This window comes from Rhamphochromis longiceps, linkage group LG11 (genome assembly GCF_057381845.1).
Source record: "Rhamphochromis longiceps isolate RC_006_pf linkage group LG11, R_longiceps_female_GT1.1, whole genome shotgun sequence".
Taxonomy (NCBI): Eukaryota; Metazoa; Chordata; class Actinopteri; order Cichliformes; family Cichlidae; genus Rhamphochromis; species Rhamphochromis longiceps.
The window spans coordinates 15,911,450-15,928,808 of NC_140567.1; the positions used below are offsets into that span (position 1 = coordinate 15,911,450).

General features: G+C 39.8%; 1 protein-coding gene across 2 annotated transcripts in view; it reads right to left on the reverse strand.

The window, feature by feature from the left end:
- Positions 1–17,359, reverse strand: part of LOC146658751 (myelin basic protein-like) — a 53,909-nt gene that overhangs the window by 24,230 nt on the left and 12,320 nt on the right. Inside the window, exons 2-3 of one of the 2 annotated variants that reach the window (XM_085422476.1) lie at positions 12,668–12,806; positions 11,186–11,244 (exon numbers count right to left, since the gene is read on the reverse strand). In XM_085422476.1, the coding sequence (XP_085278602.1) occupies positions 11,186–11,244; positions 12,668–12,806 (198 nt within the window). The remainder of the gene's footprint in view (positions 1–11,185; positions 11,245–12,667; positions 12,807–17,359) is intronic. The other variant, XM_085422477.1, reaches the window with a different exon arrangement.

The window sequence follows — 17,359 nt, forward strand, 5'->3', positions numbered from 1 at the left end:
GTTTTTTTCCACTGATTGTACATTTTGGCTTAACTCTTATTAAATAAATAATAGCACAGTGTAATATAGCATGTGTTATTATTAATCTTAGTTTGTATTTACCCAATTTTAGGTCATGGAAAGGTCATTTTTGATCATGCTCTGATATGCAAATCCTGTGTTCAATATCATCTTCAATCCTTTAGGAGATCTGGCTACTGCAGAGATGTCAAAATTACTGTAGTTCATAGGCCACATACAGCCAACTTTGTCGAATTAAGTCAGCAAATTCAAACCGGATGATCGCTGTTAGCACAGTCGCTCGCTAGCTGCTGATGTCACCTGGGAAATGGCCGAAAAACTCTCCATCAGAGACCGATTTGATACGGATGGCCGCACACAATCTGTCATTCAATTAAAATGTTTTGCATCATAATTACATCTGTTCAGAACCCAGTTAGCCTGTGAAATAAACAATCTGTAACCACCGTGATCATTTTGGCTCTGCAGTGGGTGGGACATGTTAACTGTTAACTCACAGAGCATCAACAAACAGCTGTGCACACATGTTTGTTGTGTGACTTTTATTTCGTAAGCTGACCATTTTGACAGCATTGAAACAGCAGGAAGTGATACGGGAAACGTACGAAGTAAAATGGCATTAGTTGTTACATAATGACAGAAATACTGATTCATCTGCAACAACCCACCCACTTTTAACACACAAAGTCTAAGCTTACACTAGCATGCAAGATGAATTATTATTACTGTCTGTATTCACACTTCTGGCTCATCCAAAGAATTTGTTATGTCACTATGACTGGCATGTTTACAGCCTTTGACCATCATGTACAGTGAAGTGCCTTCTGATTTTATAAATCCTCTTAACATCCCCCCTCAGAAGAGGCATGAACAGTGCTGTTGCTGGTCACATGCTCTATAATGTTGTACTGTGGACATTTATGTGTTTTTCTGTGCAGAGGAGTTTTTTTTGTTTCCTGTTCTCATGCTGTCCTCCTGTAGCCCAGCATGAGTAGAGGTCTCTTTTTTTCCTCTTGTACCTTTCCCACTGTAGTGTACATTTCAGTGTTTTTTTTCCTGTAATGCAACCGTTCTCCGACTTGTATCCCCATGTAATGTCTGTGTTGTATGTGTAAGGTCAGGGGGCGGGTTCATTCCACTGCAGGGCAACCTGCCACTGCATGTGGCGAATAAACTTTGAACTTGAACTTGCCTGCTTCTTAGTGGGCTTGCCTACATGGGGAATCAGAGACATTCAAAAACTGTGGGCACACTGATCACCATTAAATCAGAACAGAGGAAAGTGCAACTGTGACGCAGTCGCAACAGCTGAGGGACAGTAGAGTGTGGTGAGCAAGCACTTACTAATGCAAATCACTTAAAAGTCAACAAGTGCTCCTTTTTTTGGCCTTTTATTATGCAAACAAATGAGTCTTGATAAGAGGAGATTAAATTACTACTGGACAAGATTTAATTACGTTTTTCCCCCCTTTCATCAAGAGCAGAAATTCTTAAAAAAAAAAAAAAAAAAAAAAAAAAAAAAGACTACTAGAGAAAAAAAAAAAGTCATGCCAGTGACTGTGGGTAACGAGATATTTGTCATGCAGCCAACTCCTACTAAGGCTACGTTCACACTGCAAGACTTAATGCTCAATTCCGATTTTTTGTTCACACTACAAATAAAATGCGACAGCAAACGCGCTCTAGTGTGAACGCTCAAAGCGGCCCGCATGTGCAAAAGAAGACGTCACACACAACGCGCTCCGTTTAGACCCAGAGCAAACAATATTGTTTGACTGATGGCTGTTAATATAAAGACTTCAGACTTTACGTTTCCCAATTTTTGCTTTAAGTTATTTTGTTATTTACATAATAATGTAGATAACCTAATAATGATCCTTATTGCTGTTTTAGAGGAGCGGTGCTTCAAAGAATAGTTGCAGATTTCTATCAAAATCTGCAGATTATACAGTACAAATAAAATGTTCACGTTGTCTTCCCAACAGTTTCACTAACATCTACACTGGATGGCCAGGAAGCGTTCGCGATGTCTTCTCGGGCGCTTCTCCGGCGCTGATAATTGGTGTCTGTCTTGTGTCAGTGACGCAAAAGACGGATTTAATGCGACATGACCGTTCAAACAGCAGTCGCTTTCTAAAACATCGGATATGTATCGGATTCAGTAGCACATACGAAAGTGACTCAGATCGGATTTGAAAATATCGGATTTGTGCCGTTCACACTGTCATACCATGATCGGATATGGGTCACATAGGGTCAAAAAAAAAAAAAAAAATCTGATTTGATGCGCTTTCGCCTGCAGTGTGAACGTAGCTTAACAGTGAGCAAAGTAGGATGATTGAAGAGCTGCTCCCAGGATATGAGATGGTTAATCACATGTTTGATCGAAATAGGAATAGCCAAGCAGGGACTCTGCCTCCTCTCTTGCTTCGCGTGCAGCCTCTGTGTTAGTGGGTGCTTGGTTACAGGATTGGAGACCGGTGCCCTGTAGCCTGAACAGTGCCTGACCAGCTGCAGCCACTTGAACAATCAGGTCTTCTGAAATGCTCTGCCCTGCCACTCCTTTGCAACTAGAACACAGTCTCTGCCTTTGCAGTGCTCATCTGTAAACTGGCCACTTTTACTGTTCTGTTAGTATTCTGCTTATTGAAATTCATGCTTTCTTATCTATGCAGTTTCTTTGGCTGATTCAGCCCTTGCCTCCCAAACTCCCGTCTTGTCAGTTCTCTCTGTTCAGCTCCCCTTTGTCTTGGCTTATTTCTACTCCCATTTTCTTGGCCCAAACCTTAGTGACATCTTAATGCCACAGCTTTAGCTTCTGGTTGCCAACGTGTAGCCTAGCTTCCAGGTCCCTGGCTACCAGCCCAGACTAACCCAAACTTCAGGTTTCTGGTTACAACTCTAACATCAAGGTTACTGTTGCCACCTCAGCTCCTCAAGTCCTTTTGCCAGTTTGCTTGTTTACTGAATAATGAGTCTACAACTCTGCACTTCGCTGGTGAACAAATGATTTGTAAATCAGTGATTCAAAAAAAAGGAACACCACATGTATTTTTGTGCACTGATAAAGCTTAAATTTCTATTGAGGATTTGCAGATATGTGACCTCTAACCGTGTGACTTGAACTTATCTGCCATTTTGGACATGTGACAATGTAAGATCAAGTGAATAACATAATCACACAGGCCTAGAGATTGGGCAGTGACTTCCCTGGCAACCGCCTGTCCCTAGGGAAAAAGGTGTTCCCCAAAAACCTCCTTGTGATTACTTTAGTCACTAGTATATTGCTATCTTAGCCTGAGGTGAAGTTATAGACTTCATGGGTTATGGACTCAGCTACTCTAATAAATAAATTATAACAAACTGAAAAGCATGCCAAAAATGGAACTGGAGATATCCATCAAATGCCTTCAAAGTTGCACCTTGTGAAAGATTTTGGCTCTAGCGCTGAAACAACTTTTACTCTGCAGGGTGAACCTTCTCCATTTCCAGTTTGCATGGCTGTTTTTTAAGTTTTACTACTTCTTGGCTGGTAGTTTGTATTTGCAGGATAACATTTGAAAACAAACTACAGGTAATCATTTGCCACCAACCAAAGCAATCACTAGGAAGTTTCTGGGGCTAGCACCATCTCTGATCCAATTTCATCCAATGAGATACAGCAAACTCCAGAAACGAGTGTTTAGCAGTCAGGAAATACATCATTTTTATCCATCAGCTGGTGGTTGTACGGCACACTTGATATGGCAATCACAACTAAAAATCCTTAGCATTCAACCTTTGCTAGATTTTCTTTCACACCCCGACTTAGCTGTCTTGCCTTAGTTCTTAGCCTTTCCTTTTTCATATAGTGTAAAGAATTAGCAATGCAAACAGATTGGAATACACAGAAAAAACAAAACAAAACCCTCAGTCACAGAAGCTTGGATGGTCATTAAAATGAAGGTCCTTGCCACCAAGGAGGATGCTGGGCCTGGATCTGCATGTAAATGACTTCACATTTAAAAATAAATAAATAAATAAATCAGTTTGAATTAAGTGCAACTGTAAAAATACAGCTGACATTTTGGCCACAAGGCACACTTGGATTTTCAGCCTCTGAAGGACACACATTATATACAAAACTAAAGGGGTCCTCGTTAAAAACTTGTCACAACACGACCACATCAAAGGAAAAATGAAAAGGGCGATGTGGGCAACTAAGAGAACTAAACTAACATCTTAATGCCATCCTCGCTGTCGGTGTGACACTACTCGCCACAGGTGCCTTATTAAAAATACAGTTCTTGTCAAGTAGAGCTTTCAAAAGAGGTTCATGTTGGAGACAGAAGCACATCCTGACCCTGTGACAGCTTCGACAACACCTGACAATTATTCATACTTTCCTGCCCGTCTCAGTCCTAACCTACTGAACTTTTAGCTTGCCAACTGCGACATATTTCTCTAGATTATATAAAACACAATCACACAAACAGATCCCCCTCTCCCTGTCATTACAAACCCTGAAGAGAGTATAATCAGGTGAATAAGTTGTGAGACCACCAAAACAAGTCCCAGAGTACCTTAAGACTAGAGCCTGACCAATATATGATCTTTAAGACTGATATTTGTTTTATATTTGTTTTCCTTCTCTCAGACACACGAAACCTGAAAACATTTTGCTAATATATTGCCTTGGTTTATTTATTTTTTTTAATTACTCATTTACTCTGTGTCGGACTGTGCTTGGACCTGTTATGTTCTTGTTGTTTCAAACCCAGTTGCTAACAGCAAAGTTGCAAAGTGCCCTCTGGTGGGCAAGCAATGTAACATCAACACTCATAACCTGGGTGAATGGTGTTTCTCCTGGCTCTTCTTTAATTTTTCCACTTCTATTTATCACCATTATAAATGTGTTAGCCCTGTGACACCGTGTACCCCACGTATACCACCTCTTGCCCTATGGCAGCTGGGCCAGCTCCCCACCCCCCAAACTGGATAAGCAGAAAGATATGACAATAAACAGCTAACATGAGAAATTGCACAACAACAAAAAAATCCGCTAAACAGTGAGGCCGCAAAAGGTGAACCGCGTTATAGCGAAGGACCACTGTATTAGCCCACCATAAAACAGATTGGGCTCTACTCAAGATCTTGTTCCTCTTACTCTTTACTTTTGGATGTTAGCTTTGGTAAAATGTCTTTTTACTACTATAGATGACCAGAACCACATATCATGGCTTAAGCCTAGCACCTACAATGTAAAGTTATGCCTTTCTTTTTTTTAAGGCTATCACACATGTAAAGAGTGGACTGTTGTCACTAATATAAGACACAAACATCAGAGTTAAAGGCCAACCCCCCCCCCCCAAATAAAACATTTATCATAAAATTGCCTTAGCCTTGTTTTTATTGTACTTATTTTTTGGGAGGTTTATTTGGTTGGTCCACTCATCACCATTAAAAGTAATAAATTAAGTCTTCCTCTGTAATTGTACTGCTGTGTGACAATGGAAAATTCCACTGCTTCAGCTTCAGTCAGGCCTCTGATCCCAATTCAGCACTAGGATACTGTAAGCGGTTCAGTGTTCCCGAGCACTCCTGACATTTGAGCAGAGAGAGTGGGAGTGGAACACAGTGATTTGAACACATTTCAGCACTTGGGTCTTCTGAGACTTTCAAAGGGATCCAGGTTCCACTTCGTACATGTGGTTTGGTGATAACTGTACCCTTCAGTGTTACATCCTGTCCATTCTTTACAGATGGAAGACATTTCATCTCACATTTGTAAGGTACTGTATAAAAAGACACTGGAGTCTCTGGAGCTCTACTTTCTCAAGGTCAGTTTTATCCCCCATGTTGACCGAATGTACCCAACATTTATTTCTTTATTAGAGCTGTAAGAACACCATTAGATAAACCAATTAAGACCAAAGAGCAATATACTGTACATTTACAGCAATATAAAATGAGCAGTGTGTCGTTCAAGCACAAATGTGTCAGTAAAGTGAGACACAGTAGACTTAACTGGGCTAAAAAGCCACAGAGTTTTACCAGTCATGGGCATTGAATACAATGGTATCCAATGGTAAAATGTTATCCAAGGCAAATAACTAGTCAAAGGGTTTGTAAACCCTGTAGCTATATATCACAGGAACAGACATACCAGTCACAGTCACACAGCTGTGTCTCTGTAGACTGGCCGTCTACTAAGTGGGCATCCAGCTCCCTCATCTGGAGACCTTAGTCTTTAATTCAACAGCTTCAGTAATAGTGCTGTATTGCAACTATATTGCAGTGAGTCACAAAGTAGCACATAACTTATTTTTGTGAAATTACAAAAGGACCTAATTTAAGGTTATGAGCTGCAAGATATCCACATGGCTCGTCTACAGAAACGGCTAACGTCAAAGGTCCTAAAATCCTTTCATATAAAGTTGAATTAGTAAGGTAAGAATAATTACAACTTGTTACTTTCAATTTCATCATCTGCAATCTGTGCTTTCCTCCTTTAACACTGTATTTTTATTTCCTGTGTAGCTGAAGGTGTTTGGAAAATTCTACAGGTGATCTGTAGTGAGACAGATCACCTGTCCAAGCAGTTTCTTAGCTCAGAGACTGGAAATCAAAAACACAGTCTGCATTCACTCTGCTCTGCGTTTCAGTGAGCATTGCAGTAACCAGTTGTCATTACCCAGGTGGGCGTTACACTGATCAAGCACACAGGCTTGCCAGCCAAACGAGATAATGCTGGAACCTAGTAAGTCACAAACATTCTAGTCCCAGTGATCCAGAGCACAATCGACTGAAATCATTAGACCTAATCATAGAATTTAATTGGAGACATAAGAGTAAATATAAATACTACAATGTAATTAACACCTTTATTTTAGCTAACAAAGTGTTTGAAACCGCAGACCTACCTGTGAGGTAGGTTCACCTACCCTATGTTTATTTACCACGCTGGTACTTCGTCTATTTGATACTGTCACAGGAAATCATTCAGCCTTTATCAGTTTAATGTCTGCGAATGGCTTTTGTAAGTCGGTTACTGTGAAAGAGCTCGGTTGCATTTTTCCTGTTGCAAAACATCTGACGATCACCTTCATTTCTAAACTTACAGCAGTGAGTGATGTGGGTGACTCTGTCATGAGATCGACCACAAACATTATCCCGGCAGTAGTCCTTCCTCTTTGCAATTTTTTTTAATTTCTTGAGAACATTGATGGCATATGATTGCATGTCTGTGAGTGCAACCAAGGTTCTTGGTAGCAAATTTACATCATATATTAGTCAGCTATAACCACAAATGTTAAATAAACTGCTGTGTTCCTTTTACCTCAAAGTTCAGATGTGGGAGCTGACAGTTGTTTTAGTAGTAGAGGTAGTTGGAAATGCAAGAACAAACAAGCTTTGCTTTGCTCCATAGCAAGGCAGAGCCTTTCATGCATCACTGGCAATACAGCAATGTTTTTATGGTTAAAAACACATTCACAAATAAAGCATGGTGATAAAATCTGGTCACTGCTCTGTATATGGCTTCTACAGCGAGTGCAAGTTTTACTCGTACGCATGTACACTGCCGCAGTCTTGGATTGCAAAGTCAGGTGGGTGGGGCTTCTCTGACTTGAGTATCAATGTAAATAGAACACAGCCTATGACTCATTCATGAAGTTAACTGTCCCTACTTCTCCTTCTCCGCCTGCCTTCATCACTAAAGAGACAAAAAGCTAAATTTGCAGTGCCAGTCGCAGGCAACTAGCAGCTAACAGCATTTTTTTAAGGTGGAAGTCAATCAACACAATTTAATTATCAATGTGACAGACACATTAGTGATGGTTGGATCACCTCAACATAAAAAGACAGATTATACAAACTGGTTTATTTAATTTAATCACTTAATAATGATGACATTAATCATCACTTAAGAGTATTTTGGTGAGCTTCTGTAGCTCTACGCTGTTTTTTCTGCCTCTTCAAAGCCCTCGTTGTAGGTTTACTGCTAAGGGGTAAAATCCTTTATGAACAACTCATCTATGACTACTCATATGCCAATCAGTGGCATCCTGCACTCTGACTAATGTTCACTTCAATCACTCACCTTAGTTGAGAAAAGTGAGCCCCCACACCCCACCCCAAAGTTATTTTGCATATCGTTGCTTAAAATTGCACATCTGTAGACTAGGAAACTGTCTGCCTGTCTGAATATGTGCTCTCATTCTAGCGTTGATTATTCTAACTAGATACTTCTATGAATGTATTCTTTTCCATTTCAGGACCATCATACCAAGAAAATTTTCTTCTGTTGTTTCCTTTGTTACATTTCTCAGAATGGCTTACAAAACCATGTGAGAATGTAACTGCAAATTCCCTGAAGCAGCACTGGGAAAATAGTATTCCTGTAACAAAAGCCACTTTCCCATGCTGTTTTTGAGCTTGAAGGCGGAAAAAGTAACCCTTTGTTAAAACTTCTTGTCAGTTGACAAACTGGTGGCTTTGATAGTATCTCTGAGTCCGCAACATGGGTAAGAAGAGGTACTTCTAGGTGGGGAGGGGGAGAGAGTCTGCATTATGCTACCACATCGTGGTAAAATTGCTGACATTTGAGATAAGCGTAAAGTCAATTTCTTTAAATGTCGCTGAGCAAAAATGGTCTCAGCATGAATTGCCACAAAGCCTGTGGTTGGCCACTAATGAGCACAAACAAAACGGTGGTTGAAACTGCAAGAAGCCGTGCAAATGGGTGCTAGCTTGGGCTGCTATTCATGTGTCGATGTAGCATTTGTTGCTTTTTTTGGGGGTTCTCATTTAAAAAATTTGCTCACACTTTGCCAAATTTAGTCAATACTGTTTATACAAACTGTAAGCATGCAACAGCCTGTGCCTCTGTCTGTAATCAAGTGTTGACAACACAGCAATCAGACTACATCCGAGCAGGACCAATATACAGTAGCAGCAAAGGAAAAGCAAATATTTCTTATCTGTTACTCTGTTATGTTTTCCAGTGACTCATTTAAGTCCTGGGTTGTATTCTATCGGGAGTTCTGCGAAATCTTCAAAAGCACTAGCCACTAAAAGCACATTTGATCAAACCTTATTATGGCTAAATTTCTACTCTGGCAAAATAAAAAGGCCAGTGTTATCATCTTATACATCCAGGTGGGATTTAGAGCTGAAAAATAACAGCGGTGAGAAATTGTCCGAAAGCTGACAGACTTTGCCTGGTGTGTGAGTGAAGGGATAGGTACAACTGATAAGGGATTGGGAGAAGGATCATGACTCTGACTTCAGCATCTAAACACAACCTGCCTTACCCTGTCACGCTTTGTTCCCTTTCCACGGTCACTATGACAACCTGCTCTTTGGCCAGACCTTTTAAAATTGACTTCAATTTACGATAATGGAGCTGAAAGAAAGGGGAAAATAATTGATATACAAAGAAAGATATACGGCACAATATGTGTCTGCATAGGCTAAACAATGCTGCTTTAGTGCGACACGCTTCCCCCAACACCTCTCCCACCAGCTCGGCACGTGACTAATACATCCACTTCTCCTGCTTCTGCTCCGCGCTCTCCAGTGTGTGTTTTTGCAGGAATAGGAGACAAATCATGCGTGGGCTGCATCAGCAGCACCCCTGCTGGTTCGGGCTCCCCCATTCACCACATGACCGCTCTGCCCGTCACAGGCATTGGCCAGGTAGCGACACATAACCCAGAGCACACAGCAGACTACAGGGTTTACACGGTGCACACATTAAGCTGCCTTATTCTTTCCTTTTGCTTTAACTCGCTCACTGTTTGGGGTCGGAGACCTCACAATAAACTCAAAGCCTCTTCATGTACGGTAGGAGCCTCTCTTGCAATGGCTTAAAGTCGTTAGACAAGGTCGGGGTTAATGATCGAATATCATTAAACTACATTAACATCCTAATTTAAGCCTCCAAATACGCCTCCACGCTTGGCATACAGAAGCAGTCTCAGAGCACACAGATGAGTCAAGAAAGTCACACAGAGATTTGTTCTGTTTAAATACAACACTATCAGAAGCAGTTTCTGTGGAGCATTAGCCCCAGGGCAGAGCAGCACACCTTGCGTCCTAGCCAATTTGAAAAAGTCTATTTGTCAACTCGCGGCACGAACTACACTTAATTCTCCACTGGATCATTGTTTATTTTATACCATAGTTTCTGCTTAAGCTATAGCACTCCTGTTAGAGGTGGAGTATTTGTTGGCTATAACTTCACTGATCTGTGCTCAGGCTCTCAGCAGCAGCACACAGGAAATTACCAGCCAGCGTCACCTTCCAGTTCATTATTTTTAGCCAAGTGCACTGACACAGCAACAGTTTATCTTCTCGACTCAGATGGGCAAAAATTCCCCAAAATGTGGTGTTTTTATTTCTACACCCACTAGCAGGGTGGTAGCCCATCTGAGCGCCGCTGATCACTGGGCCAAAGCTAATGTTTAAATGAGATGTGTACTTGGAGAGGGTTTAATGTCAGCCCTGATGCACGCCATCATCTATTTACTCTCTCCAGTTCAAATGGGTTCTCTCGTAGAGTGGTGCTGCGGAGAGGCTTGTTGTTTCGAGGGGATGACCCAAGAGAACCGCGGAGGTTCGTGGTGCCTGGGATATCGCCATGGCAACATGGTTCAATTAAGAGTGGGATGCCGGCTGTTGAAAACTGAGCGTGCCGAATATTATCTCTTGAAAATTTGCAGCAATTCAAGTCTACACAGAATTATATTTTAAAAATGACTGCCTCAGGTGTGCCAAGGTTTAGGGTTTCCCTATTTTTAGAGATCAATATAAAGTACACTGAGCATGCTTCTTATTCCAGTCTAGCAACAATTAAAAATACAAAACCTCAATGTCATCGACTAAATTGCTTGGAAACAAAGGAAAAACCCAAAACACTTGCCACAAAAATCTTAGACACACATACACTTGCAAGGCATTTATGCAGCTTTTTATCCAAAGAGATTCAACACTCACACTCACACACACACATTCTCTAAACTGGTTGTCACTCCTGCTCAAAGCTCAGCGGCAGCAGTACATTAGCATAAGTGAAGGAGCCAAACAGCTTTTGTGCCACAGAGTCCAAAGTCCAGCAGATAACAGCCACCGCTCGCACACAAATAAAAGAAAACTAATATAAAGCTGCGATGAGCCCTCTTACCTTGCCGTCTGTGTTGGGCTCCTTCTTTCCTAGATGCTGTCCCATGCTGCTAACAGAGCCTGTAAGAAACACACACAATGAGTTTACACCAGGGGAAGACTGTAAACAGCATATTATGTGAAGATTACGAACTCCTCCTTATTGCAGCAAGAGAGGCAAGCTCCAGATTCAGTGTGAAACTGTAGCTTCACATACAGCCATAAAAAAGGCACCGGGGCTTTCCCTCCCTTCCATCTCTTAATGGCAGCAATAGCATTTAAAATGCCACAGTTAGAATCAGAATACCTTCTTCTGGGATTAATAAAGTATGTGGTCACAGTTGCTCCACGACTACCAAAACAATAGCAAATAACAACAAATAGCTCTAATTATTAATATCCCAGTATATAACACAAAACTGAATATATACAGCTGAAATGGAGGCGCCCCTCTTATAAGGGTTATGATCCCTGAATCTGTATTTCAGAGGACACAAGAAAAAAAGCACAATACACTGTGTGCATAAAGTGAAAGCAGGCTTTTAATAATTTTCTTATTTTGGTTTAAAATATGATCGCCTAAATCATCTGAAGTCAAAACAAGGGTAGTTTGGAGATGTTGGAAAACTGCCTGTAAGTGAGAAAAATCCAAAAATACAGTAGATACTATTCAATTCATTGTCCTTCCTCTTAAGGGGAAGACGAACAGCCAAAAATGTATGGTAACAGGCAGGCAACAAATCTAGTTATTTCAAATGAAATGAGGTGCAACATTTAAAGCAATTCAAAAATGAACCACTGTAGACCTTGTTTGAGCTCAACCCTAGCCTCCTGTTTGTGTTTATAGTTCTGTGTTCCTTCATCCATTCATTTAAATATACTTTCTGCCATTAATGTCCATTAATGTGATCTTTAAATATTAGATCGCTCTCCACAGTTGCTCCTTCCTGTTATTGCTTTGCTGCAGGGTCTCACATATTAGTCTCATCCTCACCATTATCATCTGACTAAAGGTTTTCTCGCAATGGGGGGGAAAAGGAAAGCATTGTAGGGCTTTCTTTTTCAGATAATCCGATAGGTTCCCAGATTCATGTGATTACAGACGACAATAGTTCAGTTAATTCTACAACACTCAAAAGTGAGACTGTATGCGTTTCCCATCACTGTGTTCTTGGCATCAGAAACACACGTGTGGAGTGATTTGAATAGAAACAGTTAGGGAATACCTTAACCGGAGATCAGATCTGTGCATTTGATTTTTGATTTTTTTGAGTGTGCATACAATATAAAAAAGTGACAGAGTCTACACCCCTCTGTTGTCCATGTGGATCTGGAAATCATGCATATCATTGTAACGGGTCAGCTAAAAGTAAGCCAAGTAAACATGTCTAGGCTAACCTTACTGTACTTTAGAAAAGACTAGTGAATCATCTGCCTCCATCTCACCCTGCCCCGAGCATCCACACCAACCCTCTGCATGTCCTCCTCCATGACATCCACAAACCTCCTCTGTGATCTCTCTTTTCTTCCTGCTTGGCAGCTCTGTATTCAACATCAGAATATCCATCATCCCTCCTCTGCACATGTCCCAACCATCTCAGGCTTGTCTCTTTAAACTGGTCTCCAAGATGCTCAACCTGAATCTAATACATTATTTTTTATGAGACATGAGATATTGTAATACAGTAAGCATTAACAACAGTGCAGTGCTTTGTTTCAACAATTCTCCAAACCTCTGGCAGACTCGGCACAGGTGTGCACCTTTGTGTTATAAAGGAAAGGGTTCGTCTTTGAGAACGGATACAACACGTCTATTTATTTCCACAGAGAATGGAAGTGAAACCTGATCAAGAGGAATGAGGCGACACAATGTTTTGCTAAGTGTGCCAACATGTGCACTGCAGCGTGAATATTCATTTAAGCTTAAATCTTAAAAAGCCAAACATAAAAATCACAAGGAAGCCGTGTAAATAACAAACAAATGCAGGAAATAAAGAGCAAAAATAAACTTCTTTAGATTCTTTAAATGTTTAGGTGCAAAAAGGAGGAACGTGATGAGTAAATGAAGGCCAGAAATCGCAACAATTTAAATCTCTGCCTGACACTCACCACTGAAGGAAAAACCATCCAATTACACCAAAAGAATATTCTTACTTTCAGAAAATCACAGCATGTATTTGGCTTTTAGAGGAGATCTGCACCCATCAGAAAGCCTTTCATCACCTTTTATGGCCTGTCTTCACTTTTTCACATGGCGGGTGTGGAAAAGTGCTGTCAGCATTGTTCATGTGGAGGGAAAAAAGGAACGGTAGTGTGGTTTATTGATGGTCTATTGATAGTCAAGAAGGAGAGAATCAACATAAAAAACCAAAAAAAGTCCCAAAGGAATCTTCATTAATTCAAGATTACCATGTGTGTCAGCTGTATTATTTAAAATTTCACACGTATTGACATGCTCACATTCTGTACTGAGAGGTCAATCAAGCAATTGAAGGAAAAAAAATGATTGAGCTTTTAAACAATAAAATACAAAACAAATCAATACAGCACATTATACAAGCACATTTAAATGCCATGTTTGCTTTTTGCAACGGTCAATCCAGGTTAACTAAATATGAGTTTCCTCTGTGCCTGCACTGGAAAAAAAATATCACCTATTGAAAGGTGTTATTATATTCACTGTCATCAGAAAAGAGAACGTCGATTTAATGCCAGTAGCAGCATCACAGTGGTTTGGCTTTTTATTTAGGAATGAGTGTAGTTAAATTGCAATAAGCTTAGAAAATGACTGGAAACCATAAATAATATAGCTCACAAATCTATACCCAGTGGAGCGTGTAAGGAAGAGGACTCCCTTACTGCATTTATTTATATTGTATTGTCTGTATAGCACTTTAGAGCACACCTTTCACTTTATTAAAAGCACCTTATCAAGCACTTTATGTAGCATTGCACTTTAAGCATGGATTTGCACACAAGAAGTTTAAATATTTATTGACTATTTATTGGGAATTTTAAAATCAGTTGGTGGCCTTGTTTCAGATCCTGCACAGCTGCTCCTCATCAAGGAATGTGGTGGTTGTCTGTCAGGAGAGAAGAATGGTGATTGAGATTGTGATTAAGGTTTACCAATAAGGAAAACTAAGGCAAATGTGTGTGTGAAATCTAGGGATAAAAGTGGTGCAAATAAGTGTTTGTAAGTTAATGATTACTCACCTTTCTTGCCTGTGTCCTCTTCAAGGTGTTTGGGCAAATGTTTCCCCGGGGGTCCAGACACCATTTAAAGGTTCTGGGAGAGACCATGGGTAAAGAGTGTGGTGAATCTTTTTGTGCTTGGGTTTCTGGGTTTTTATAATATTGGGTTTTGTGTAACATTAAAGTGTGAAATATTTATTAATATGTAAATGTGAAGATGTATTTATGTATTTATTTATTCTTATTGATATATTGTATACTGTGGTGGAAGGTTGGGATTTAAGAATTTACTTGAGAGTGGAATAATGGTTGAGTCTGTGACAGCTGAACATATTTAAGGCTGCCAGTTTTCATTAGAGGGTGGATTTTTGTGCTATAAAGAAGCTCGACAAGTTAATTGTTTTAAGGAGAGCCATATAGCAAATAAATACTTTGTTCCACTACACTTGCCTTGGTCTGTCTCACTGTGTTTCCAGCCGCTAAGGGCTGCCCTGTTACAGAGCGAAATGAGCTTTTTCAATTGGAAAGTGTTTTGTAAACAGCTATTCTGTGAGCTTGAGTAAATTTCACCAAAAATTGCAATGTAAAAAGGGAGAAGGTGAAAAGTAAGTTTGCCCTGTGTAGTATTTGAAATCTTCTTGTGATCAGAACAACTTGTAAATACAACCTAAGCTTTAATAGTGAATGTTGATAAAATCATTTGTGTCTTTAGCGTTTAAATTACAAGCTATTTGCTAAAGCAGTATTAGCAAGAACTAGCTAACCTAGCTAGTTCCAACATCAAAACAAAACAGAACTATCTATACACTTTGTATGTTGAAATTTCACTTCAAGTATTCTGTGGGCTGTTAAAAATCCTCCCAATCATGTGGCTAATATAAGCTGAACACTAGAACCACCAGTGTGGTCATTTCGACCTCATCCTGCAACAATAGCAGCAAAGGCAAAAAAAAAAAAAAAAAAAAAATTCTTAAAAGAATTAAGTTAATGTAATTAGTTCAACCATTTTTTTTTCTGATTATGAGTAACTGATATATTATTTCATAGGCAAAAATATTATCAAAGGATAGAACATCTAATTTAATATTACAGAAGAATATTATAGAAAAGTAAACAATCCGCTTCCTGTTTACTTGCTAACTGAAACTTAGCTCTAAGCCACAGCCCTTTTATGAAGAGAATTTCATTTGAAATACAAAGTGGTTGTTTAAATAAGTTCTAACCATCCAAATCAGTTTGTAAAAGTTGAAATTAAATTAAATTCATTTCTTGAAGCTATTTTTTTTAATAAGCCAAAAAGATAAAGCAGTTAGCCAAATCATGCTAACACAAGAATTCTAAAGTCAGAGCACCACTTTCATTTACCACATTTGTCACGTGGATAACACAAAAATGACAGTTTTAAATATGCCGTTAGAAATCTTTCCTACAACAACTACCGCACAAAAACTTAGAGGGAATGAATATAACATAAATAACATGCTAGTTGCACTAGAACCAATAAAAGACGACGAGGTGAACTGCACTTTCTGTCACACGATGTGCTTCTTACAGTGCACCTCTATGCCATGATAAACACCTATGGACAGTCTCTTTCTGACCATCATTAGCTCCAGCTAGACTTGAATTATAAAGTTTCTGTTTTTACAATGAATAAGCATTCACAACACATTCTTTGCTGAGAGCTATGTTACTTCTTGCCTGTTTAAACAAAACTGAAAGCTTTATTTAGCTAAAAATGACACGATATTTCTTGTAACAGTGAAAAGGAGGGTTTATACGAGTCTTGGACCAACATTGCACACACTTTCATGACTGTCAGAACTTAAGATTCCCTTTTCATAAAGGAAAAGCGGTAGGTTTTGTAACAGAAGTGCTGTTGGAATTGTATTTTCAGGACAATCTTTTCTGGGCTGCTTACTTTATTGGTTTCAAGTAACATAAAAGGCTCTCTTCCTTTACTAAGCAAGCACAGATACTGTAAAGCTGTTTATTATATTAACTGTAGGCCTGTGTGCATGAAAGCAGTATTACCTTTGTGCAGCATTTCAAACCTCTAGGATTGTTCAGTCTCCGTGAGACTTCCTCAAACTGACTTTTACAAGATAGTAACTCACAGAAAAGATGGATTTAAGGAGTCAAGTAAACAACATGGCACATTTTTACCCCCACCCTTACCTGTATAGCATGTTAGTTCATCAAAACGTTCCCACCAAGTTTTCCCACAAAGGGAAGTAAGACGGTATCGTGAAACTTTACCTTATTGTTTTATTATTAATAATATTATTATTATTTATGACCAGAGGGATGTTTGTTTTTTGACCAAGCTGCTGGATATCTGAATTTCCCCTTGGGGATAACTAAAGTATTATCTCACTATCAATCATATCTGCTTGTGGATGAAAGCAGCCACAGAAAACTATAAAAATAAGCTGGAAGAAAAACATAATCCCACTGGTTAAACAAAGGGATATAATTAGAGTGCCAGTGGCTGTGCAATCAGTGTGGCGGAAAAATGTCCGCTGAGGACTCAAATATTTGCTGGATGTGGCGAGGCGTCGCTGGGATTCTCTGCGGCTAAATGTGAGGCCTTACAGCCTGTTCCCCTCTCAGCGTTACACAATCCAAAGCTGAGATCCTGCAAGGACTTGCAAGACAGGACTGTTGCATAATCGAGTGACAGAGGGAGAGGTGGAAGTGTGCATGTGGAAGGGCGTAACACAAGGCTGCAATTACAACTCAGTAGTAGCATTTAACAGTGACTTGCTAACTTGGATTTTGTTTTTGCACACACAGTCCCTGACACAAAGGGATTTGTGTGGAAAAAGCCAAATTTCGAGTGCCCCTTTCTATTTTAACCTACATGAGTTGCTGTGACTGTCAGCACGTACCTGGAAACATTTCCATTTTATCGTTAAATAAGTCATTAAGATGGAAAAGCTCTTATTATAGGATGGCTACCTAAAGCCCACCACCTGATCCATTACCATGCAAAGCGGAA